The 25,874-nt window shown below is 42.6% G+C and overlaps 1 protein-coding gene across 2 annotated transcripts in view; it reads left to right on the top strand.

Annotated features, from left to right (window-relative positions):
- Nucleotides 1-708: 708 nt before the first annotated feature.
- The window catches only part of EEA1 (early endosome antigen 1), a 70,612-nt gene continuing 45,446 nt past the window's right edge, over nt 709-25,874 (top strand). The window contains exons 1-3 of one of the 2 annotated variants that reach the window (XM_074574903.1): nt 709-860; nt 9,480-9,572; nt 23,401-23,528. In XM_074574903.1, the coding sequence (XP_074431004.1) occupies nt 837-860; nt 9,480-9,572; nt 23,401-23,528 (245 nt within the window). In that variant the 5' untranslated portion in view covers nt 709-836. The remainder of the gene's footprint in view (nt 861-9,479; nt 9,573-23,400; nt 23,529-25,874) is intronic. The other variant, XM_074574913.1, reaches the window with a different exon arrangement.

The raw sequence follows: 25,874 nt of genomic DNA, 5'->3' as shown, positions 1-25,874 counted from the left end.
CGGGTCACAACGCAACGTTGCCTTTTCAGTTCAGGGCTTGAAGGAAGCAGCTGCTCCTTCAGAATTAAATTCCCAGTTAAACATCCAACCCGGAATGCCTTAACAACGCTCCTTTAACGTGCATTCCTTGGGACTTCCAACACCTTACGACTAAGGCAGTAACCGCGGAGCCGCCTCTGCGCTTTGCCGCATGCGGTGAGTCCCCGCCTGCAGGTTCAAACCGCGCCTTGTCCCTTCCCCTGCCCGGGACCCGCGCCCAGAGAGGTGACAGTGGCCAGGGGGGTCCCGGCAGCTGCCAGGGGCCGGGGGCAGCTCCGGCGGGGAGGCGGACGGCCGCGCTGCCGGGGCTGGCGGCCCGACCGCGGGCACTGCCGGCCGGCTGGGACGGAGGACGAGGGCTGGGGGGGAGATACCGCCGTCCTCTCTTCTCCCCCGCCTCGGCAGCCCGGTTCCCCCGCCGCCGGCGCACCGAGAGCTGCCAAGCTGGGCCCGGCGCGGCGGGAAGGAGCCCGCCCCGGGCTCTCACGGAGGAGATGGGGTCGCGGACCCCTCACCGCCACAGCCGACCCGGCTCCTTCCCTCCGGCCTGTCTCCCCGCCGTTCCTCCCGGCTCCCCGCGGCCGGGCGGCGGCAGCCCCGTCCCTCCCCGGGGCGGTGCGGCGCGGTGCGGTCCCGCCCCGGCGCGGCGGCTGCCCCGCCTACCCGGCCGCGGCGGCTGTCACGGGGCGAGCGGGCCGCGCCGGGCTCCTGCGGGGCGGGGGCGGCGCTGCGCGGGGCCCCGCGGCTTCCCCCTCGGCCTGGCAGCGGCCGCCCGGCGGCATCCGGGCCCCGCCACCATGTTCAGGCGGATTCTGCAGCGGGTAAGGCAGCGAGACCCGCTCCGGCGGCCAGGGCGGTGTGCCGTGCCATGCCATGGCGTGCCTTGCCTTGCCTTGCCTTGCCGTGGCGTGGCGGGGAGGTGCCGCTTCCTGGTGCCGGCCGGGCTCGGGGCTGGGCTCCCCGCGGCGGGGACGGAGACACCGGCCCAGCCCGGCCCGGCCCGTCCTGTCCTGTCCTGCGGCGCAGGGGAGGGGGTAGGCCCGTGGCGGCCGCCGAGGCCGTGAGCCCGTCCGCCGCCGCCGCCCCCTCGCCCGCCGCGGGGGCCGGCCCAAGCCCCGACGGGGCGGGACGGGGCGGCGGTCCCAGATGGGGGCGGTGGCAGCGGCGTCCCCCGGGCTGGGTGGGGGGGTGCCGGCGGCGGGCGGGCCCCCGGCGGCCGGGCGAGAGGCCTGTCGGTGGGGCGTGGGGCCGGCCCTGCCCCGGCGTGGTTCCTTCCCGCAGCGCGGCAGCGTCTCCGCCCGCCGCCTTCGCTCCGCGCCGCGGCGGGGGCAGGTTGACGGGGATCCCGGCCCGGGCAGAGCCACCGCGGGGACCGGGGGTTGTTCCCTCGGGGCGAACAGGCTGCTAATGCTGAAAGCCAGCCCAGCGGCCAGCCGACTCCCCTTATTTTAGGAACCGGCTTTTCCGGCAGCTCTGCCTGGTTGGAAAAGCCAAGTTGTGACACTCGTTTATGAAACCCTTCCCGCCTCCCCAGATCCTGGTGTGGTTCCGTGGCAGGGCCAGCCGTGGCTGGGGTGGAAGGTGTCGGGGTGGCCCAGGGCCCCGGGGATTTGGTTCTTTATCGACAGCGCTCGACAGGCTGGAGGATGCACCGAAAAGGGTTGAGTCACGGCGGTGATGGAAAGGCAGAGCTCCATGTCCCGCTCCAGATCCCGCACCGCAGGAGAGCGGGGTCTGTGTCATGCAGAAGGCGCTCACGATTAGAGGGGAAACCAGCTGCCCTCAGTGGTTTATTTATCTGGTGTTCATCTGGAAGCATGCTGTCTGCATAACACCTCTGTGAAAGGGTGTTTCATTGGAAATGCTGGCATGCTTTCCTTATCTGCCATGCAAGAAAGCGTTGCTACATGAATGAGAGTTATCAGAGGGGAAGAGAGTACGTCGGTATGCATACCACCAACTTTTTCGGCGTAAAGCATGCCTCAAATTGTTTTTCGGTCATAGACCCTGCACAGGTGAAGATTGCTCTTGGTCTATTTGGAGCTTCGTGTTTACAAGGAAGAACTTCCTTCCTGTAGTTGGATGGGAAGCCCTGCTAACAAGCAGGGAAACTTAGTACGGATCTAATTAAATATTGGCAGCATTTAACTGGGTGTTTATTGATTCTGAGAAACAACAGGCCGTCAAGGAGAGCTTTTCCTACATCATGTAGGAAAAAGCTTGATATGGTGCCAAAGGAAATTTGCCCCCTAGTAATAAGTACAGCTAAACACTTCCTATAAAAATCTGAAGCCAGTGCAAAAGTTTTTGTGTGTTAGAAGTAGCCACCTTCTCTGAAAAGTTTGAACAAATAAATATTCCCCAGTGGTTCCCGATTACAGGATTACAGCACAGCTAATTGTCAACAAAGGTGAAACAGACTTCTTCCTGCCCAAAAAATAAATAGAGAAATGCCAAGATTTTTAAAGGTGTTAATCTTTTAATTGGTGCAAATAACTATGCTTTTAAAAGTCTACCTCTTATTAAAAGGGCTTTGGGCCTTTTATAAAAGTAGTGATTGGACACACAACCCCATACATACCTTTTTGATTTACAATCTGTGGTTGGCAAAGTATGCAGAAGACTTCTGATGTACTTTGGTGTTAAAAGTGAGCCATAGCTTGCTGTCATATTTGTTCATAAAAAGCATAAGTATTAAAATCTTCCACATCTCTGAGGCAGTAATTTGAAGATCAAGGACCCTTTTCTTGTGCACCTTTAATGTAGGTGGCAAAAAGCCTCCACCTTCCAGTCACTGAAACATAGTTTCTTGTATATGTATCGTGTTTATCGTTTGCTCATAGGTGATGCCATCCTTTCTAGCCAGATGGCTAGTCATTACTGGTGATATAATTTGAGTTATGAAAGTATGTTTAAAAAAAAAAGAGGAATTCTTTATTACATTCCTTTTTTTTTTGTATCTCAGCTGGCCATCAAGCTGCAAGGGAGGAAGACTAAAGCTATGAAGATACTGTTTATAGTTTTAGTCACTTACTTGAAATTCTGATTCCTGAACTTTTAAAACATCAGCTGTTTCTTTTTTATACTTCTTCTGTTCCCTAATCACCTTTTTATTTCTTCCACAGTTGTAATTTCCGTTTTTAAAAGCATCTTCACAGTGACTATGAATGATGTATTTTCAAAATAGGAAGTATTATATACTCATTACTATTGATCATTGCTCACTTAGTTTTTGAATTTAGTATTTCCATGCTGTCTTCAACTATGTCCTTGTTTTAGGCCCTTTCCCTGCAAGCTGTTGCTAAATTTTATGTGTGTGTTCAGTGTGACATCTCGGGGATCCATCTGTTCTGTAGGTTTGCACTGTAAAACCCCCTTTCATTCATTCTTGCCACTTTTCAGTTTCATGCATTGTTCATTGTCCTGATCTAGGAAAAGGTAGTCCTTCCCAAAAGACATCTGTGTGGAATGTCTGAGACACAACTTTCCTGCCCGGATATTTTGATTTTTGTCAGCCCTACATATATGTATTCTTTAGAGATCTGTTGTTTCTTCATTGTGTTCAACTCTGAAGGCCCTTTGTGGCCATTATGTTGCCACTCTGTTGTTCATCTACTAGTAGGGCAGTGGCTGTTGCCTCTGGTCTACTAAAGCAGAGCTCACTTATATTTTCAAGATACCAAAACTTGGTAAAAAAAAACCCCAAACAAAACACTTTTTGTAAGGAGGAGGCATTTATTTTCAGATGGTGGAAAACTGATTACTTTGACCTTCTTCTGAGCTGTCTTCCCATCACTCATATTTTGTAGTGAAGGACTCATCTGTTGGGCCAGTGTGACTACTGTTTGCATTAGTTTTTGTCTTCATTCTTTGCGTTTAACTGGCTGTCCACAACTGTTAACGATTGTGCTGTGTTTTGGGTGCTAAGATTCTATTGCTTTGTTTCTAAAAGTGCTTGAGTTCTGGTCTGGAGATCTTGGGGTCTAGTTGGAGAGCAGGGCTTTGTAGGCATTTCTGTAGCTTGGGTAGTACAGACGCCTTTTCTCTTACTCCAAGCTGAGGAGCAGAGATATTTACTTGTCTGGGATGCGATGCATCTCATGCCTTACCTGTAATTTTCTTTTCACGTTTATAATTGCAGGGCTGGCTAGATAGCGTATTGGCTCGGGTGAACGTTGAACTGCAGCTGTGCTCGTGCCCTCCCTGTGGGGTCGAAGGGAGCGCGTGTGCCTCTTCCTGGGCACAAAGTCTGCTTGTGTGGAACCCATGGCGCGAGGGGGAAGAAAGGTTTTACGCCCTATGAAGTCAGGAGTCATTTCGTTTTACAGAGTCACAAAATAGCATCACACTTCTTTAGAAGAGTATTACTCTTCTGTGTTGCACTGTACTCTGTAGCACTGAGAGTTGTTTGATAACAAGGGCTTTGGCCTTCTCCTGGTCTCATTCCTGCATCTTGTTTGTTGCTTCAGGTCCTTAATATGTTTGGACAATGGTACCCTTCTGTAGTATTTAAATCTGTGCCGGGAAAACTGTATAAAGCCATATTAGTTCAGACTTTCTGAAAGCTTAACATATTTTTTCAAAGGTTTAATTTATTCTGAATTTAAAAATGCTGAAAAGAGTATCGTAAGTGAATGGAGTGTAGCTAGACAGATAAATGACTATGCAAAAATGACACGGTAGCGATCCATATTTATGCTCTGTCATTTTAATGCATTAGCTCAACTCATTCATTATATAATTTTCCATTCCTTTTCAGAAAGCAAGCTGCAATCGTTGTCGCCCTTTTTGTTGTTAATGATGTTTCTTTACATTAGCTTGCAGTTTTGAGATAACACAGAGAATAACATTATGAAGTTTAGCATATTACTTCTACAACTCTAGTGCTGGTAGTAAAAAACATACGCCTCTCCCCAAAGTAAACAAATATAACTCTGACAACTAGGAAAGAAATAGGCTGGGTGAGAGACTAATTTTGCGTGAGTCTTTCAACTCCAGGTATGCCTTCAAGGGTGACATGTTAATTTTGTAAAAATGTGTATACAGGAGCCTGTGTGAAAATTTACTTTTCCCATGAGATTCATAAGTCATTCTTTTGCTTCCCTGTATAGTCCAACTGGAACCAAAGAGCATCATTCTGAGTCTTTCCTTAATTCACAAAGTCTGAGTTGTTTTGAGATGTTGTGATTTTTTTTTTTTTTTTAAAACTTTTATTTTTAATGGAACATGATGTAACGGTGGTCTGGGAGCCTAGCTTAAACGTGTGTGTGAACCTATTTGGTCATGCAGTGATCAATTAAAAAATATTCCCGATATTCCCCCATTCTTTATTTGGCTGGTGAAGGATGTTTAAATTATATTACAGCCTTGAAAGATAAGTTAATTGCATTTATGGTCTTGGTTTCCATAACATCCTTCCAAATTTGTATTAAATTTTTCTTGCTAGTCTGTATTACTTTGCAAACAGATGCTATGGGATGTTTCTCCTGATCTTGAGTTACTTAATGACCTCTTTCCTTCCAACCCTCTTCCCCGTGCATGCCACTCACCAGAAAATGCCATCTATTTGTACTAAGTTTTCTAAATCTAGCTTGGAATTATGCTTTGTCTTTTAAAGAGAGCATGTTGTTTTTTGAAAGGTTAAAAGGATTTTAGCAGGTACTGTTTAATAGTTTCTGTCTTGTATATTGCGTGTAATAAGACATGCCGTGCAGTGCCTTTTAGTGTGATTATGGCATGTCTGAAGTGTTTCATAAAGCAAATACTTTAACCAACCACGTAGTAATAACACTGTACTTTTAATATAAGAGCTTTCATCCTGGAGGTTATAATAATCTCCAATTTGTAATGCTAGAACTAGCAGAACTTAATATGCAAATCTCATTGTGAAATGCAGTCAACTCAGGGGTGAAATGTGGTGGGCGATTAACAATGCGCAGTAATGTCGTATAGGAAGTTAGGATATAAGGTGAAGAAAATATTGTGTTAATTGTCACAGAAGATTCTTGGGTTTGGGATGAAATGATTCATTAGGTATGCGGAAAGTATATGCTGAGGTATTGCAAAAGTGGAGGTGTGTGCTGCCTGTCTAAAGAGACGGTTGGACCATCGCTTATCGCCATTGCCCAGGCTGTTGAGTTCTGTTCAAGTTCTTCCTCTGCTCTGATGTCTTTCTGTCCAAGACTGCATGAAGGGACATTCTTCAGTTTTTGGAGCAGAAGAGTGGAACAAAAAGCTTCCATCTCTTCTAAAGCATTAGTAAAGAAGTGCATATCCATTAATGCTGACAGCTTCTTCATTTCAAAACATCCCATTTCTAGTTGTGGACGTAGATGCTGGGACAGATAAGGGTCCAAGTTCTCAGGCTTTCTGGAGCAGAGCAGCCACCATAGCTAACTGCTATACAAAAGCCTTTTTATCATGTTCAGATTTTTTTAACTGTGCAGGCTGTTTTAAAAATTCCTCTCAATAAGAAGTTGATTCTTGTATCATGAAAGTTCAGCTCCTTTGTGGAAGAAAGCTTTGATGCCTGACCTCTTCGTCTTCCCTGATGTAGACGTATGTGTATATACGTCTTCTGTGGATTCTTCGTTCTTGCACCAAATGGATTCACAAATGAGCCTTACCTTTGGGTTGCACGATTGTGGTTTATGGATTGCACAGAAAGGAACTTCTGAACTGTATAAACTGAAGAAAACTGTCTATAACATTAGATGCAATACTCTAATTTATCTGTCTTACTGAGAAACTTGTCTACGCTTTACTAATTGTTTTAGATATTACTCCTCTGACTGTCAGTGCACACAATCCACGTCTTCATTAATGGTGGTACTAAACATGTGTTTTGGGGCTCTCCTGCAGGACGTGTGTTTCCGCAGGGCAACGCTTCAGAGACTGCAGAACAATTTGGGCGGGAGGGGAGCTCAGGAGCTCTCTAGCCTGAGCTCCTGCTGTGAGCAGGACCAGCTCGGGGGTCAGGAGCAGGCTGCTCAGGCCTGGCCTCACGCTGGAGAAGTTTTTCCTTACGTCCGGTGGGAACCTCTCTTGTTTCAGTTTTTGTCTTTTTCCTCCCGCTCTGCACTGCTGAGCCTGGCTGCCTCTTTCTGATGACCTCCTCGTAGGTGGCGGGGCTGCTGTTAGGCTGTCCCAAAGCGTCTCTGCTCCGGGCTGATGCAGCCCTGTTCCCTCAGCCTGTCCGCACAGCCCAGGCTGTCCTGGTGGCCTTTTGCTGAACTCACCCTGGTTTATCAATGTCTTCCCGGGACTGGGAGAGCCAAAACTGGATGCGGTATGTCGATGTGGTCTGACTGGGTGCTGGCCAGTGGGGGATGATCACTTCCCTTGGTCGGTTGGCTGGGCTCCTGTTCATACAACCCAGGGTGCTGGTGGCCCTCTCTGCTGCCAGGGCATGCTGCTGGCTCCTGTCCAGTTTGCTGTGTGACACGAGCCCTGGGTCCTTTTCAGCAGGGAGTCCTGGGTTGTTGCCAGGGGTTTTTCTTCCCATGCACAGGACACCACATTTGTCCCTGTTGAATTGCATGATGTTCCTGTTGGCCTGTTCCTCCAGCCCCCTGAATGGCAGCCCTGCCCTGCAGTGTATCAGCTGGTCCTCCCAGGTTGATGCAATGTGAAAACTTGAGCATGCAGCCATGGTCCGTGCTGGGATGTGCCTTGTTTACTGTCTGTATCAGTGACCTGGAGGAGAATGCCTTCACTTTGATGTGCTTTGCACATGCATCGTATTCTTTGCTTACGCCCTTTTTTGCCTTTCCTATTATCAACATGGAGAGCTTGCGTCACCTTGCCTATTGCTTTTGTGTGCTGTACTAGAAGGAAACTATACTGTGTTCTTATTTTCTTTAGAAACATAGAACAGCTAAAAGAAAAAAGACACGGGAATAGGAAAACCAGAGTATGGTGATTCACTTAACGACCCCAGAGAAGGCTGGAATGAGGAGAGATGGTCTTCTCCTCCACTTACTGTTGCCAACCCCAATACCTTGCTGCTTCACTCCTCACTTCCATTTAGCCAGTCTTCGGTCTTTTTAAAGTTGAGCTGTGTCTCACTGGGAATTAAAAGTCTTTAATCAGTAAACTTGTTGTTTACCTATTTTTTTATTCGATTAGTAATAAAAGGCTGTTACCTTTATGAAAGTTGGGAACAAGAGCATTCTTTACAAAACAAAGCAGGAAAATGTACTTAAGTTTCAAAGTATGGAAAAGCATGCATGATGCAGATATCTTATAAAAGGTTATGTAGCTGGCGTGTCTGGAAAAAAAAGAGGATATATTTGAGCAAGAAAATTCTAAACCAATACAATTTTGGAGTCACCAAGATCTAGAAACTAAAACTATATATCTATTTCTGTCCCTCTCTTTGTACGTTTCTGTCTATATATTTAAAATTTGGTATCTTTAATCCCCAATATTAAATTAGAAAATCCTTTGTAACATTACAAGTATTTCCAGATGGGCTAAAATACAGCAGTAGCATTACTTCATCCCATTTGCGATTGTCATCATGGAATTGGATAATGAACTTTTATTTTTTGTTGAAACTAGCCTTGCATATCCATATTAAGATAATTTCTTTACTGATGTTTGCTTTGAGAATGCTAACTCCTGCCATTAGTCAACCAGTGGCATTCTTGACATGAGTAAGAGAAGTTAAAACAAATTTAAATCAAAGTTATAGTTAAATAAGGATTATAAACTGTGATCCATCTATCCAGATTTTGAATTATGTAGTATTTCAAATTTATTTGCTTATTTTCTCCAAATCTGTAGTTTCAAATCAATATTGTTGTTTTGATTTTCAACATATTCATAAGAGGGGTTTTTTTATAGGTTGTCTTACTGATTAACATGTTTTAAATTTACCACAGGCTTGATTTTTATTTTTTCCAAATCAAGGCAGTGTACCTGTTTACGTGCTTATTGTATCAGCAGGGTCCTCTCTTTTTAGTTTTCTGTCTTTCAAATATTTAAAGACTTGTTCAGATTGTAGACAAGTTATCAAGAAAGCAGTATGATAATAGTTTACTACTTCTGAAACTGTTTAGATTGTAATTTCTAGTGTTTTCCTATTGGATACAGAGACATAATTTAACATCAGAGTGAGTGGTACAAGGGCAGAGTTTAGCCTAAATCTTTGTTTTGTGTTGAGCGTTCATGAGGGGAAGTAGTTTAAAATCCTGGCCTTTGCTTCTGGTGTCTCCTTGTTCTTTGATGCATGGAGAGTCTTGGATAAAAGCTTTTGTTGAAGTGTTGCACTGAAAATTATATAATTGCTTGTCAGGTTGTTCACTGCGTTGCTCTTGTAGAGGGAAAATACTTCTGTATTCCAGCAAGTAGAAGAGAGGCCTTTGCATGGGATACGTACCATGCTTTATTAAATACAGTCTGTAGACGCTCATTTTTCTCTCCCCCCTCTATTTCAGACTCCAGGTAGAGGTGGCTCTCAGAGCTCAGATTCGGATTCATCTGCCACACCAGGAAATGCCGTGGACGTGAACAACGAAGGCTCCTCCGAGGTACTGTACATGGGATTGGAGTCCTAAACCCTGGGGGCTGTTTCTCTGAGCCTTGAAGCTGTTGGAAGTAACTTTTGGTGCCCTAACTAAATAAACACTCAGAAGTATCATCTTCTAAGAATTGGTTGTTATTTAAATAGAAAAAGGAAGGCTAGGCCATATTTATATGTAACTGTTAGTTATGCTTGTCTGTCTAAATGGTCACAAGCAGTCCTTCCTGTAATCCTAGAGACGAATTATTAACATTAAAAGCAATCAGACATAAGCTCAAGGCTCCTCATTAATGAATCTTTTTATGAGAGTTCCAAAAAATGAGGCTTAACATTTTATCGCACTTATACTCCCTTTTCACCTTGTTTCTGCTAAGGTATAAAGTATACTGGAAACCTCCTCCTCCTCGTGAAATATCAAACGTGTTGGTTTTTATTTGGTGCTGGTGTACAAATCTACCACTTATAAATCCTATCCATTTTTTATGTGCCGTATGCCATACTTAACCAGCAGAATAAGTTGTTATTCTTGCTTCAATCCCATATTACAATGTCTTTGGATTTACAGTGTTGTCAAATATTAACTCTGGAAAATGCAAACTGACTGCACTGGCTGTTGAGTGAGTTTGTGCTAATGTTGCCTGATTACCTAGCTTGAAAATGTTTCAAGCTTAGCATACAAATGCAGTGCAAGGTTAATTACTCCTATTACAGCATAAAAGGGAGCAAAGTGCCCTTTCTTACACTGAATAAAGTGCATGATGGTTCAGATACTCCTATGTCTGCTATGATAAGAGAAACTTTCACTGTGCTGTTCAAAATCCTCATTGCCTTCCATCTGTGCATCTGCTTATTTCTTGAAGCCTTATCACAGTCAGTATAATCAGGCATTCCTTAATATTTTGCTGCATGTTATACATGTCACACGTTTGTGAGTCCAAATCTGTTTTGTATGCATATTTACACGGTCCCTGAAGCAAATAAATATTCTTAAACTGCAGACTAAAATCTCATTACTTTTGTAGTTAATTAAGGCCTAAAAATGTGCAATGAGATAATTGCTTTTTTCCGAAGTTTGGTTAAAATTGCACAATTCTGTTAACAGGGGTGCAATATCACTGACTGTACAGCTGGTGGGTGTGACGGGGTGCCTCAATACTGATGTGGCAGTATTTTCTTCACATAGGATGGGCTTTCAAAGTGATGGTGTGCAGGCACTATTGCACTGTTGGCTTTTCTTGCTGCTGAGTGGGAACAGGGTCAGACCAAAGGCTGCTGTGTCGCTTTTGGTCGATACTGAAGAAGTATCTTTTAGTTGTCAATAATTCCACCATCTGTTGCATCACTTACAAGTGGTGTGTTCTCCTTAGCATATAATTTCAGCATCTGTCTGAAACTGAGCTCCGAAGCTGGTGATGGGCTCTTACTCTCCCGAGATTCGCGCATTACAGCATGTGCAACTTGGGCCTTTCTGTTGGTCTTCCTTTTCCTGTGCAGCTGCCCTGAGGTGTTATCTCTTTGAGAACTTCTCTCTCTCCAGGAGCACCATAGCCAGACTTTGCAGAATGCTTTCTGTTCATTTTATCATTACGTTCCCACCTGGTTCTCCAGTATTATGTAAAATCAGAAACCCGGTTGACTTGTTCTCATTCCAGTTTCTCGGCTATGTTTTTCTAATTTTTATTGCTGCAAGATTCAAAAGGAGAATAATTATTAAATCTGTGCAGATTCTCATGTTTCCTACCTCCTCAAGCCTGGTTGAGATCAATCCCGATTTTTGAGAATTGTGCTATGAAACAAAAGGAGTGGGGAAGTCTGAATTCAAACTGTTCCTTGCTCAAGGAGAGGTGAGAATCTGTTTTAGCCCCGTCTGTGGCCATGTCAGCACTTCAGATCACACGTAGACCTGCAATCAAGTCTGGATACATCTTTTAATCACTGTGCAGTCTGCCCAAGGAGGAAACGTTTGAGCCTGTCCTACCTTTTTAGCTTAGGTCCCAGTGCAACTCCGTCTGCAGTACGGGGTTGCTTGCCATGAGTTCACCAGCACGCTTACGCTTTCATTAGCGTAATGTGGCTGCGTTAGCTAGACAGGTTTGCCACAGACATCCTTTTTGGAAGGGGCCTTCACCTTCCCATGCGTGCACGGAGGGCTGTGTTCAGCCTGTTCTGCCGGCAGTGCTCGGCCAGGGAGGTGCGGGCATCCTCCAGGCAGCAGCATGGACAGAGGCCCACAGCACTTCACATCCACCTTTTTTCTAGGTGTTTAAGCATGTAGTGTGTGCCTAGAAGATGTGAAGCTGTTGTTCTTCAGAAACCGATTTAACTTTTTTTTTTTATTTAAATTCTACCGAGCAAGGTGTGTATTTTTCCCTACACGAGCGTGCCAGCCAGGCGTGCAACTGCGCTGGCTTGTAGGGCTCTCTTGCTGCCACAAACTTGCTTATTAATTTACTGTATTATTTCTGCAATCTCACTGCACCACCCTTCTTTATTTCTGTGAAACATCTGAACACCCTTACGGGCAACTGCGTGGTGGATCTGACATGATGCCTCACAATGGTCCGTTCGCACTTTGTTAAGCAGCTTATTCCTCTGTCACATGAAGGGGGAACCAAGAGTGTCTGGAAAACACAGAGTAGTATGCAGCATGGTGCTAGCTTTTAAAGTGTGTTTTGGATTTGTATATTTTCGTGTTCTTAATGACTGTTCCTTCTTGCCTTCTTATGGTATTGATAGGTGGTTTGCAAAAACTATCTTTCCAAAAGGAAAGCAAACTTTGCTTTTGGTGATTGTAGAGAACTGTCAGCGTAAGAATTTGAACAGCATTTGAGTCCAAATCTTCTTTTTTATCTTTAATAGTCTCTTTAAAACCAATATACGTTTCACAGGGCTTCATCTGTCCGCTATGTATGAAAGTGTGTGTAACTCCCACTGATCTGTCTGAACATTACCAGAATGAGCACACTGGGACAGAAGGAAGACAGGAGCTTCGTGACCTCCCAGCTGTTACTGTGGGTCTTGTTTATTTTGTTTCAATAGCTTTGGTAATGGGCCGCTTTAAATGAACATACATCTTTTCTCATGGCTTGGGTGTCAGCTTCTTAAATTGTTTCTTTTGATTCCTTGCAGAAGCATAATTTGATCTTTTATGCATGATTCCAAAGTATACATTCAGCAGAAGAGTTAATCTATGTCTAGCTTTCTGCTTTGCAGTTGTCTCTCACATGAAACATTTGTGGTATTGGGAGACTTGCGGTCGCTGATATATTCTTTTTGAACACCTTTCGCTTGATTTTCTTGTAAATAAGACTATTACATTATTTCATTTACTTCAGCCTCAGTGTAGTGATAAATACAGCATTGGATCTGGTACATCCTTTGTGAAAAGAAATATTTTGAGCTCCTGTCAGCTGACGATTTTTAAAGCAGATTTCTAGTGGGTAATAGGTACATTGGGTAGAAGATGGAACAGAGAACAGGAATATAAAAAATTTAGAAGCTTCACTTCTTGAACATGTTTAAGAGCCTTACGTATTGCAGCAACATTATAAAAATAATTATAAAAACATTTTTTAATATAAAACTTAATTGGATTTTTTTATGCCCCTAATAAAATGCAAAGGCTGTCTCAGTAGACGTTATAAATAGTACTGCAATTCTAAATTCTTCCAGTTGTGGAGTGTAAAACTGCACAGTTCAAACCAAGTGTCCAGTTTTACTCTCCTCAATTGGAAGAATTTAGATTCCGTAAGGTAACAGCCTCCAGCTGCGCAAGGCTATCTGAATTTTTTCTGCTGTGAACCTTCAGAGGGTAGATTTGGCCTCTGGGGGCGGGCAGCTTGCCATGCGCTAAATGGGTTTGGACGGAGGTGAAGTTTTGCATTCTTTCTGCCGACGTTACTTTTGTTGTGTTTTGGAATCAAAGTGTTTATTCTAGGCTGTGTGAGCGATGTGGTTTTATTGTGTGTATTTGCTGTATGCATTTGCTAAGTAGTGCTTTTTCCCTTCCCTACAGTCAATGTGTTTTTACACTTTATTTTTGAAGGGAAAACTTACAATTGTGGGACATTATTCCCAAAGGTGATGAAAGCCATCAATACACTGTTTATCCTGGAGTTATTTGAGAACTCTTTTCAAGGCTCAAGTGTCACCTGTTAAAGTGAGCAGGATCTGTGGTAAAACTGGTCCATGCTGCCCTCCTGGGGTGCTGGGAGACCTCCTCAGAGACAGGACAACTGGAGACTGGCTTGTGATGGATTCCTTGTTGCCTCCTGTTGAAGCAGGGACCATCTGTAGAGCTCTGTTAGTGGTCAGTTCAGCTTTTCATTTTCTTCGTTATCTGGTCACAATGCTAGTGCCTTATTTGAATAAGCTGTGGCTTACCAGTGACAGATTGTAGCATTCCTGATGCGATGATATCAGTAGATTGTGGGCTGTGAGCCATCAGAGGTGGTTTGGTTACCTGAAGAAGTTACTCTTTTATTTACCTGGCTTGTGTTTAACATGGTTTCATAGAGTTGACTGCAGGCTCTTGCCCACTTTGAGTTTTTTGTTTTTCCACCATCAGTTACTTGTCAGTACTTTTTTACTTGTCAATAAAACTTGTGTATTGAGTGTAGCAAGTGAAATGCAAATTCAGTTGTTTCTAGCTGTTGCTGTTTTCTGCTCCTAAAGCTGTGTTTCTTGGTACAGTGATTCAGTTAATATCTGAAAGAGGTGAGAAACAAACAATGCTAATATATATAGTTTATTTTTTTTCCAGTTTGATCTTTTACTATATCAGTGTGCATAGAAGCATTGAAAAAATGGGGAAATCCGTTGATCATTATCATCAATACTAATATGTAAAGTTTAAAACACTTGAGTGCTGAGAAGCTGATGGTTTGCATTTGTTGATGGAAAATGATAGTTTGCATTTGTAAGCACATTGTGATCCTGAGGCAGCAACACGACCAGTTTGTCGCGTTTCATTCCATCTTTGCTGTTCTTGAGTCAGCATTATAAGAAGAATATGATCTGTTATCAGTGTCATCTTATGTGGCAGACACGAACCATCGTTGAGTTTGGCTTACTTAGACTGGTGTTTGGCTTTCTGTTGCGTGTGGATACTCCTGTGAAAAGTTCAAACACAGTTTGTTGGAAAGAATGCTGAAGAAGCTCCCGAGTTCAGTTTTTCTGCCAGTTTTTTTTTTTTTTTTCTCCTCAAACATGGAGATAGGACTTGTTGCAAGGGCAGTGTTTGGTCACACTCTGTGAGACCTGAAAAATTGTCACTTGGGTTGACAAAAGCATTAGTACCTTGCTTTTAATTTTGCCTATAGCTTTCTTCACTAACCTGTTTTCTGCTAATACACCCTCCCTGCTGAGGAAAATTTTAGTAAGTCAGGTCATTTGCCCCTCTGTTCTCCTTGCCCTTCCCTCCTTTCTGTGCTCCATGCAATGAGAGTTGGTCTTGTTCTTCAGTCACAGGCCTCCACTCCTGTGCTTTCCGAAGTTGTCTGATATCCTATTGAGGGAAAGGATCCTCAGCACTTGCCTACAGCCTTATATATGGTCTTCCTCTTAAACAGCTCTCCATGCAGCCCTTATTTTTCAAACTGGGGATTGCACCGTAGGGTAACTGGTGAAAATGCCAGTGAAATACTTTCCCCTGCCCCCCAAACACTGATGAAGCCTTACTTTAAAAGACTGAGGCTTATTCAGCTTCAGGAACAACCACCAAAATGTTGGCAACTGTCTCTGTCCATATGTAGCCAACTCAACCAAACAAATGTCGTGTGGAAGTCGCACGTATCACCACGTTCCCAAACAAGAACATTGTTCCCCAACTTTGATGTGTACTGTGGTGTCACTAACAAAAGCTGCGTGGCTGCTTCCGTTTTGTTTTCTTTTTCCTAAAGGAATGATACATTTCTAAACTGTGTCCAGCATTTCCTGACTGTTTCTGTTGGACATCTAAAGAGTGAGTCAGTTGAAGAGGCTTAGTTTCAGGCTTCCCTTCCTGGCTTCTCCTTGGGCATTCAGAAAAGCTTCTTGCAATGTTTAGAATGTAGTGGCCGTTAATAACTATTGTCTTATCTACAACTAGGCTAACTCTAAGACAATTTTTGAACAGTTCTTTTGGGTAGACTTTAGAACTTTCGACCCTGATGTTTTCTGAACAGACTTTTCATAGCAGGATTGCCTAGAGTGTAAATTGGCATATTAGTTGTGCAAAAATGTGGGGTCTTTTTGTCTTTCTTTGAAAATACCTCATTCTTTATGCGTCTTTTTTTCCTGCTTGGCTCTTATTGTAGGTGCAATCGATTGCATCTTCTGTTTTTATGGATGCCCTTGGAATGTTGTAGACTGCTTTTGCACAGAACATCATGTCAATGTTTTAATGCTGATATTTTATACTCTTTGGCTGCTCTTTCGGTTGCTTCTTCAATTAGGTTGCAGTGGTTGTTTTCACCTCCGTGGTACTCGTCTGCTTTGTACAGGAAGAAAAATCATTGGTTGAGCTACATTAGTACATTAATTTGCTGCAACATCTGAACAATACTAAGAGAATGAAGAATTAGAGATACTGGTTTGATTTGGCTTGGCCATGTGATGTGACTTTTCTTTAAGAGAGAATCCACTGGATTAGAATTTCTAATTCGTGACAAAATTGTAGTCTTGTAGGTTGTGACAGAATTGTAGTCTTACTCATCAATAGTAATAAAAACAGAAGAGAACTGAACTAGAAATTATGTTGGTTCTATTCTTCTCAGGAAGAATCCATCTTCTTTTCTGGGAAGACACTGGGAAGAGTCTGCAGTCTGGTATGAAATAAACTGTAGCAAGACATTTTTTTTCTTTTTGTCTAGAAACTGAAATACTTACTTGTAAAATTGAAATGGGCGGCAGGTCTTAATAATATAAAACATGACCTTTTAACCTACTTTTGTAATGATTAAATAGATATGTTATCTGAGGAAGCCACTGTTGTCTTACTATTTATGTAAACACAGAGGAAAGAGCTTTTTATGGTGGAAAGCATGGAAAAAATGTCAACTGTGTTTTCCATTTAACAATGTATAAAGTGATCTAATTTATTTATTCTTTAACTTACTTAAAATATTTCATGACTATTTTTTAATAGTATGTAAGACTTCTGAAATAAATTATGAAACGTGGTCTTGCCCTTGCTGTCTAGGCAGACAGTTTAATCTGCCTCTGAGGACTTCTTGAGGATTCAGTTAATTGATTCGATATGTATTTGGGAAATAAAACCTAGAAACTACTTGATACATCTTTCAGCTTTGAAACATCAGTATGTTTCTGTCCTCTGGCCCTAAGTATATCTTCTGTCCTGTAAAGTGTTCCAGCCTTTAAATCACTGTGTAACTGGAGAATGTATGAGTTTTAGCTTAGACTTGCTATTCAAATGCTGGTGAAGATGTGTATCTTGTATCAGGGAAGGTTGTGGAGGTTCACCTGCAGTGGAAAAACGTGAACAGTGAATTTAGAATTTTTCCAAATATTCACGACACACAAAACCTAAAATCAACTCCAGAAAAGTGTGTATGCCTTTGAGCGTGTGAACATGCCATACAGTTCTTGAACTTACTTTCATTTTTTTAAACACACTGGACTTTATTCACAGCATACAGCTTATTGTACCAATACCGTTGTGAAAGAGTTGTTACTCTCAGTCTGGATTCTGAGACATGGGCAAATGTAGGGCCTGTCTGGAAGGTGTTAGAGCTTTGGGACTGAATCACAGCTATTGCTTTTTGTTCATGTGGCTCACTGGAAACAGCCTGTAGGCTTGAGTGCTGGCCCAGTATTTCTGGAAGCCCATAAACTCAAATTTATTTAAACTTAAAGTCTGGTCATGTGAACTCCAAGCATGTTAAAGTGTATACTGGATTGGGCTAAGCTGTCCTATAGCATGTGTATGGTAGATTAGTCACTCATCTTTTCCATATGGTGAAAGTATCAATTACACTGCAGTTCTGTGGGGTTTGGCGCTTTGGTTTTGGGTTTGGTTTTTTTCTTGGTGGTTTTTTTTTTTTTGTTCGCCACAATACTTAAATATTTTCCCAGAAAGAGTGTTTGTGGAATAAAAGTGACTTGTCAGTGGAAAACAGCAAAGTTCCTTGGTTCTTTAAGCTTGACTCATGACATAATTGCTGGGATAAAAATTCAAGATGTTGCAGAAGCTCTGTTTGTGTTAGCAAATAGAGCTCTGTGCGTGCTATTCGTGCTGTATGGCTCTCTACCACATACAGCAGCCATCACAGCCGCATGGATGGGGCCACTTTGCAGTGTTAAAATAGGATTGGACAATAAATTAGATAGTCATCAGACATTTCAAGAAAACGCTGAGGAAGCTGGATAGCTATGGCTGTGACTTTCAAACTTCGATAGAGTACCTTTTTTCTTGGACTCCAACTAGATGAGCAAATCCGAATTCCCTCCTGTAAAAACCGTTTTGCCCATGGGACTGCCTTTCAAGAGGTGTCATCTTTCTGCCAGATAACTCCAGCTTTAATTTGTGAAAAAGGAGCTTTGAATAAAGTAAGCTGTGCTTTCACTCATTAATTACTTAAGTCAAGATTTCATATTAGCTCTACAAAGACCGTTTCATTAAAGCTCTGGGGAAAAAAAGAGCAGCTGGCAGATGAAGACAGATCTAATGCATGTATATGTAGGTGTCTCAGGCTCCAGTTATTGAAGATGGAGCCCAGGGAGCTGTTATACTGACCCCACATATGGTATACACATTTATTAGGTCAGCTGACTAGTTTCTTTGTCTGTTAACTGTGTTGAATAGCTCTCCATTGGTAGGGATTTGGGACTACACACCTACATGTAAATGTTTGGTTATTTTTTAAACCTCACGCAGGAGCCGTCAGCCTGTTGAGGGAATATATTTGAAGATCTTCAATTTTCTTTGCTAGTGAGCAAGAAAAATACTGCTTTTCAAACTGTCTCGTCACATTACACAACTTCATTAGATCAGGTTTGTGCAGAATGGTGAGGAAAAAGACATTACAAGTAAGACAATATTCTAAGAAGGCTGAAATTTTTGGAAACGTATTTTTACACCACAGCCACGCTCCCCCCCCAGTCCTACAGAGTAATATGAGGAGAAGCCAGAGAAACGGAATTTTTCTGTTACATAAACTATTTCTGAATCAGTTTTGAATTAGTTTGAGGATTAGGGGGGTTCTGTGGTAGCCTGCAGGCAGTCCACAGGTTGTGTTGTGTGCCTGTGGGTCCGTGCCCCTGCTCTCCCTGGGCAGTGTGTTTCAATGCGGGAGGACAAAGTTCTTCCAACAGTTAATGGCCCTGTAAATTATATTGGTACAATAAAATCAAACATGGTAGTTCTTGTGACAAGACTTTCCTTTCAGTGCTGTTTTTAGCATCCCGGTGTACTTCCCAAAGAATACACTATTAATGATTTGTACAAATATTAATGTTACCCGAAAGGAATCATTTACCTTGTATGCCTTTTAGGAGAGAGAGCACTGAGAAGCTTAAGTTTTTCAGGCCTGAAAGTAAATCTTAACTATTAGAGGGGGAAAATAGCTACAAGTGTTCTTCTTCAGGCTTATCTGTAAGTCTGTCTTGAGAAAGGCAAGTCAAGAAGCCTCTTGTGCTTCCATGGAGTCTGAGATCTTTGGTGAAATTTGGCATTATAACTCAAGCTGAGGCAAGACACTTTCCTACAGAACTTCTACGCAGCAATTTCTGTTCTGCTGGGAGTGAAACCGGTGTGTTTTGGAGTCTGCGGAAGGCCTGGCCCACCACGAACAGCGTGGTGCTGTGGAGGTGCTTGGTGCTCCATGGCTCACGGGCGTCCACCTGAAAGGGAAACGTTTCCCTCGGGATCAGAAAATGAGGATTTGAAGTTTAGCATCTCTCTCGCTCTCATTGGAATGCCGTGACCCCTGGGCCAGGGGCTGTTTTGAGCTGTAAATTGTGTGCTGACTCCTAGTGGCTTGTTAGTGCCTGTATGTGGGGTTTTGGTTTGGACTCCTTTCCTGTTTGACTGTTCTTGCTCTGTCTGGCTTCAGCAATTCTGTGGTGATCTTAAGAACTCTTTCCTGATAAAAACTTGTGCATGTGATGGTTGTGGTTTTCTTTTTGTTTTCCATTAACTGACAGACATCTGCAAAAAGCTTTGTATTCAATAAATTGTCATTTCCTGGTGAAAAGATTCTCTGTTTATAAAAATAAAACCCAACTACTCATCATTTAACTTCTTTTAGGCTCTTTTGTCCCTGTGTAAAGTGAAAGATAAAACCCAATTAGAAACATCAGTTAGGGAGTTACGACTTATGGTGCAGCGCTTCGGGGGCTATAAATGATGTCTTTGCTTTTATTAAATGAAGAATATGAGATGCCTTTCACTGCTCTGTGGCTGTGCTTTATGCACAGTAATTCCTAAATGCATTTTAAAATTAAACCTACCAAGTGTCTCTTGCAAATACAGCCTTTCGAAAAGTATAACTGCACGTGTTTTATGTGGTGGCTTCCTTCTTCAGGTACAAGAAGATTGCTCTCACACTTGCTGCTTCTGTAAAGGAGACTCTTAGTTAAGGGAGCCAAGTGCAGGCTTACTGGAGAGGACACCTCAGCTGCCCCAAGTTCTGGTGACCAGTGTTACATCTTATGGTTGTAACTGCACAGTCTCCTCTTCATCCAGGTCAGGCATGGTCCTGATATAGGAATGTCTTGCACTTGATAAAAATTCCTGCAAACTAACAAAAATGCTTACAAGATTTAAGCATCTCGGACCATGAGGTTTCTTCCCCTCTTCCTTCTTCTCACACATTTGTCTTCAGATTAGTAAAATACGCTTCTGCATATATTTTCAAAATTTATCTTAAGATGATGCTGAGAGATATTTTTACGGCTGTATATAAAAGATTTTTTTGAAAAAGAAGTGAAGCAAGAGACCCACCAACCCAAGTCCCCAAACAATGTTGTCACCGGGGGATAGTAGTTGCAGCCCCAGGAAACCTTTACACTTCTGTCTGTTACTGTCTGATGCCCAGGAAGACCCTGATGAATCCGATCTTCTTACTATAAAGAGAACTGAATTAACGCTGCTAACATTGGAGCCAACATCTGAGTATTATCAGCCTACAAGATGCAGCTGGGTCCCGGGTTCGTGCAGTTTAAGGCTCTGATGTGCGGGCGGTGGTGCCTGCAGCTGTAGGAGCTGGCATTCCTGCCCACCCCAGGACAACATTTTCCATAACCCAGCACTGACTCCAGCAGTGCTACGTCGCCCAAAAGCAAGGCCGGCCGTGGTCACGGCAATGTTGGTGGAGAGGCTGGGGCTGGTGGGTGATGCGGTTTTTACTCCTGCCTGTGTGAGAGAAGGGGGATTTCTACTATAAAGAGGAGGTTTTGTCCGTGCTTCCCCACCCTGCTGGTGGCAGCATGCTTGCCTCTTCAGAGCTCCCATCCACCCTGGAAGCTCTCGGCCGCAGCACGTTCCCTTGGCTTGGCAGCTCTGCTCTGCCTCTGGCTCCTCGTCCTTGCAGCTGCTGCTGCCTTCAGATCTGCCTGCCTGCCTGGGAAATCTCGGGCTGGCTTTGCCTAATAGTTGAGACAAATGATTGATTGCTGTCCCTTCAGGCTAATTGCGCATATAATCTATTCTTTCCTCTTTTCCAGGACTCTTATTTCCACAGAATAAAACCCAACCACAAAAAAAAAAAAATCAAGCAAAGAAACAGACTTTGCTGTTTAAATGGAAAGAAATAAAGGGCAAAAAGAAGGAGAGGTCAGAGCAATTTTCTACACTCGTTCTTTCCAGATGCACTTACTGGTGCTAGGAGGAATATTTGCTTTTCTCTGTGAACGGCAGACTTTCCCATCATTGGGAAACTAAACTAAATGTTGAGAACCGCTCGGTAGCATTTCATTCCAAAAGGGTGCTGTTGCAGCATCGCTGTTTGAGACTTACTGCTTTCAACTGCTAGGAAAAATAAATCCCTTGCTTTTTGACCCCTCCTGTAGTTCATTGCCTTTGCTATGTGCCAGGAATCTGCCTCTGGTTCTTTTTCTCAGAGTGATTGCTACTGTATAATTATATGTTAATTGTATCATATAAACATTACTGGGAATGTAGTAGTTTAACCAATTTTCTGTACCCATTTTGGCATGTATACATCCATGTGAGTTAACTTGGTTTAATCTGGAGTGAAACTGTGCTGATCAATTCTGGAAAGAAATGTGTTTGTTAAGGGTAAATGCTTAGGAAGGAATATACTGTTTTGTTTCATCTATTTGTGCGAAAATTAATCTTCAATATGATATGTGGTGGGTTTGACAAGCAGCTGTATTTAGTTATTTATTTCTGCAACACTAAACAAGTAGTAGCAGTTACGAAGTCCCTGTTCAGTGCTCTGGAGCTCCAGGCATGCCTGAGTAGCTGAACGTGATGGTTCTCCTGGGTTAAATCCACGTAAGTGTTTGGTTGTTGAATTCTTAGTGACTAGTGAAACAAAGTACTACGAACGTCAAGTTAGAAAATGAGTGCTGTTGTGGTTATCCGTATACACGTTCAGTATGTTCATTCTGTGCTAAGAAAGATTTAAATTTTTGTGGCTTGTCTCGTAGCATCCAAAGGCAAAGTTAGGAGAACAACAGGAGTCTCAAAACTCTTCATATGTTCTTCAGAAATCGTACAGGAGCATATGTTATGTCAAGTGTGATAATCCCACAGGGGTACTCTCATCTTGGATACTAGAGTGTGCTACAATTTGTACTAGCATAAGGGACTTAAGGGTAACATAAAAATGCAAAAGAATATTTGAAATGAATTTAAGAAACAGGTGGCCCTTTGCCTCACTTGCATGAGATTCTCTTTGCACAGCTTGGAATTACAGGGAGCCTTTAATGTGAGACTAAATTGTTTCCTCTGACTCTGAAATGTCTCTGTTTTCCACCATGGTGCATATGGGCTGTAGCGTAAATGGGAATTGAACTCAGAACGGGCACAACTGAGTGAGTGAAGAACCAATATAAAGTTCAGCCCTTAAAAGCAGATGTAATAGGTTGCTAGGTAAAATGAGATGGATGGTACTTTTGATAAGCGGCAGTTTGGACACTCCACGAATGTTTAAAGGTACATAACGTTTACTGTTTTCATCTGTCTGTGTGCTAATGGGTAGAATAAGGGCATTGCTCTGCTAAATTTTCACTCTCGTAAGCTTGCAGTAAAAATGCTACAATGAAAATGGATGCTTTCTGATTCTTTAGGCTGTAGAGATGTGATTTTCTTGATGTAGTATTTATCTGAATGGCATTTACTAATTAATTATATGCAAGGTAAGGAGTGGGGTCTTAATTTCCTGGCCCATATTAAAATCAGTAGCGTAAATATGGTGGTATTAGGTGTATGAATAGTTGTGCTTTAGAGTGGGTTTTTGTATCTCTTTTTAAGACCAAGCTCCAAACTCTACCTCCTCTTTGGAAGAGGAATCTGATTATATGAAAAGTTGTATGGAAAATTCTTCTCTTGGGAGGGGAAGAAATTGCAGAGCTGTCCTTCTGAAGTGACTTCTTATTTTTCTACATAAAGGTTTTGTTGCTAGTATGTAATGCTGTTAGGAAAAAAAAAGATCACTAAAAAAACGGAATAAGACTTTCGTAGGCACTTTCTAACTTTTTATTTGCCAAAACTGTTATCAGAGCATGAAATAATTAGTATGGATCTTAATTGTATCTGCTGCCTTTTAGATGCGCAAACAAAATTTAGAATTCTGTGGAAAAATAAGATGGAAAAAAATTTAAATTTTACTTCTCACTTCTTTTTCTCTTTTTTTTTTTTTTTACAATAGGGCTTTATTTGTCCTCTGTGTATGAAGTCTCATGGATCAGCTGAGGAGCTGTTCAAGCACTATGAAGCAGTTCATAATTCTGGCATTGATTCAACTCATGGAGGGGAAAGTCATCTGTCACCGGAAAGGTGCAACAGTATTCATTTGTGCATGTGCTTTTGTGTCAGTGTTGAGCTGCTTCTAATTACACTGAAGGCTGTATTAATTTGAACACTTAATTATGTAGTCGGTATTTAAATGTTCATGCCCCCTTTTCAACTACAGTTAAAAGGCAGCTTGAAACTTACATTGGCTGATATTGAGCTGACAATAAATGAAAATCAGATACACATGTTTATATTGTTAATTAAATCACCTGTTTCTTATGCAGCTGACAATGTAACATTACAGACTGGAATGATTTTTGTGAGTGTGGCAGAAAAAATGCAGGTTCCTCCTAATTTCTGGCATAGAGCTGAAATTTCATCTTTTGAGGGTGGGGGGGGACAACACTGAAGATAGAGAAGAAAACTGGTTTTGTCCCTGGGTAGTTACGGTACTTATCGGGTAATAATAACATCAGGATTTGCCTCAATAGGTTCCCATATTTACCTAGTTATTTGCAAATCTGAGAAGTTTCTGTTTGTGTCACTAATTCTCCTTCTACGTTGCAGAAACTCCATGCTGATCTTCAGAAATCTCTCTAATTTATTTTATTTAACTGTTCAGTCAAAACTGGGTTGTTAAACGTATTCCTAGGAAATACACCAAGTTATTTTATTTTTGAGAGCAGCGGTGTGCAGCAGGAACTGATAATGTGAAACTTTCTCTAGAAAAGTTTCACTGAGTAGTCTGCTTGTGTTGGAGTAATCCCTGGTGTTGGTTTGGGAAGCTTTTTCTTAAGGGTAAAATTTATGTAGGTTTCCTTTTGCTTCCTGCTAGTTCTGTCACTAGCAGGGCTGTGACCCAAAATGATGAATAATTACATTGAAAGAAATCCATGTATTTATGTAATACTTCAAGAGAGGGTGGTTCTTCGGTGAGAGAGGAGTGTGGAAGGTAGCATATTTTAGTAGTTATCTGAATGAAGATTTTTATCTCCCCAGTAATGTGCAGAGCTGGCAAGCCCATAAGAGCCAGCATTAGCCATGTCTTCGTGCACAGACAGACCCTTCCTTGTGGATGGCTGCCTTCTCTCCTGGCTGCTGCAACAAAAAAAATCAAAATTAGGGCTTAAGATAGGAGAAAGTGATAGGGTGCTAATGGAGTTATATTGGGTTTCCTATGTGCACGTTTATTTGAGAATGTCTGTTTCTTCTCTGCCTGAATTAGGTCTTTTCGGGGTGATATAACTTAGACCTGAAATGATACTCTTAGTAGAATAATAGCATTCACATGGGGGAATTACTGGTCATAGCTGTATTGTTTATATAGTTTATGAAAGATTTATTTTTATGCCTGCAATTTTCCAATGTCAACCAGATGTTGGCTCGTGGAATTTATTTATTTTATTCCTGACTTTTGACAGTTTAAGCACAAGTGGTTTTGTTTTCTCTCATATAATTGAAAAAGCGGACAAGGTCAGGGAGCTTGGATGGAGTGAAGGGAGTCTGGTGAGAGCTGTTGTGTAACACATGAGCTATTTCTTCCTATTAGTGTGGCATTCTTCAGTGTTTCTCAGTTGCATGCTTGCTTGACAAAACTCTCATTCAACATAAATATGTTTTTCCAAGACTTGGCATACCACATTAAAGAAATATTGCAGCCTGCAGCAGGGAGCCACTCTGTTAGTGGTCTAGGAGTGAAGCTTACCTGTAATTCATAGGACCAAGACCGGGAGGTGAAGTTCCTTATTTAGTGAATAGAGAAAGCTAGGTACTATGAGTTACATTGTGTCCTCTCCCCCCCCCCCCCCCCCCCGCCAATAAACTAGCGTATTTAAGTGCCGAGGGTAAAGTGTGTAACTCTCCCCAGTGCCATTTATCGAGGCCGTTTGTACTCAGTGCTAGGATGGAGGCACTGTCCTTACAGGTGGGGAATGGAGTGGAGCATAAGGAAAAGGTGGTCAGGATTTGCCAGATGGTGAGGCTGAGAAGATGTGCTGAGAGGAGAAAGGGATCATAACAGCCCTAGCAGAAAGGGAGATTTGGTGAGGATTTGGATGGCAGTAAGAAAAACAAAGTTATGTGTCTGGAGTGATCCCTTACACTTTTTTTTTTTCCCCCCCCATTCATTTTCCACTGGTCAGTTAAACTGAATTTATGTTTCGTCTTAAAACTGTCAAGGAAAACTGTGTTGGGAATATCAAGGCAGCTACTGTAGAAGGGTCTCAACCCTTCATCACAACCTGTCTTTCCCTTCTCCTCCTCTCCTCCTTCCCCTCTACTACAAACTTTCTATACAGCTCAAAACCTTTTATCTGCTGTGAAGACTGGAGCATCTTAAATGCTTTAGTATTGCAGATCTGTATATGTTCAGGCACAACTTCAATATAG

The sequence above is a fragment of the Larus michahellis genome, chromosome 1 (genome assembly GCF_964199755.1).
Source record: "Larus michahellis chromosome 1, bLarMic1.1, whole genome shotgun sequence".
Classification (NCBI taxonomy): Eukaryota; Metazoa; Chordata; class Aves; order Charadriiformes; family Laridae; genus Larus; species Larus michahellis.
Note: the sequence above shows the minus strand (reverse complement) of the source record. Positions and strands in the feature narration are given on the sequence as shown.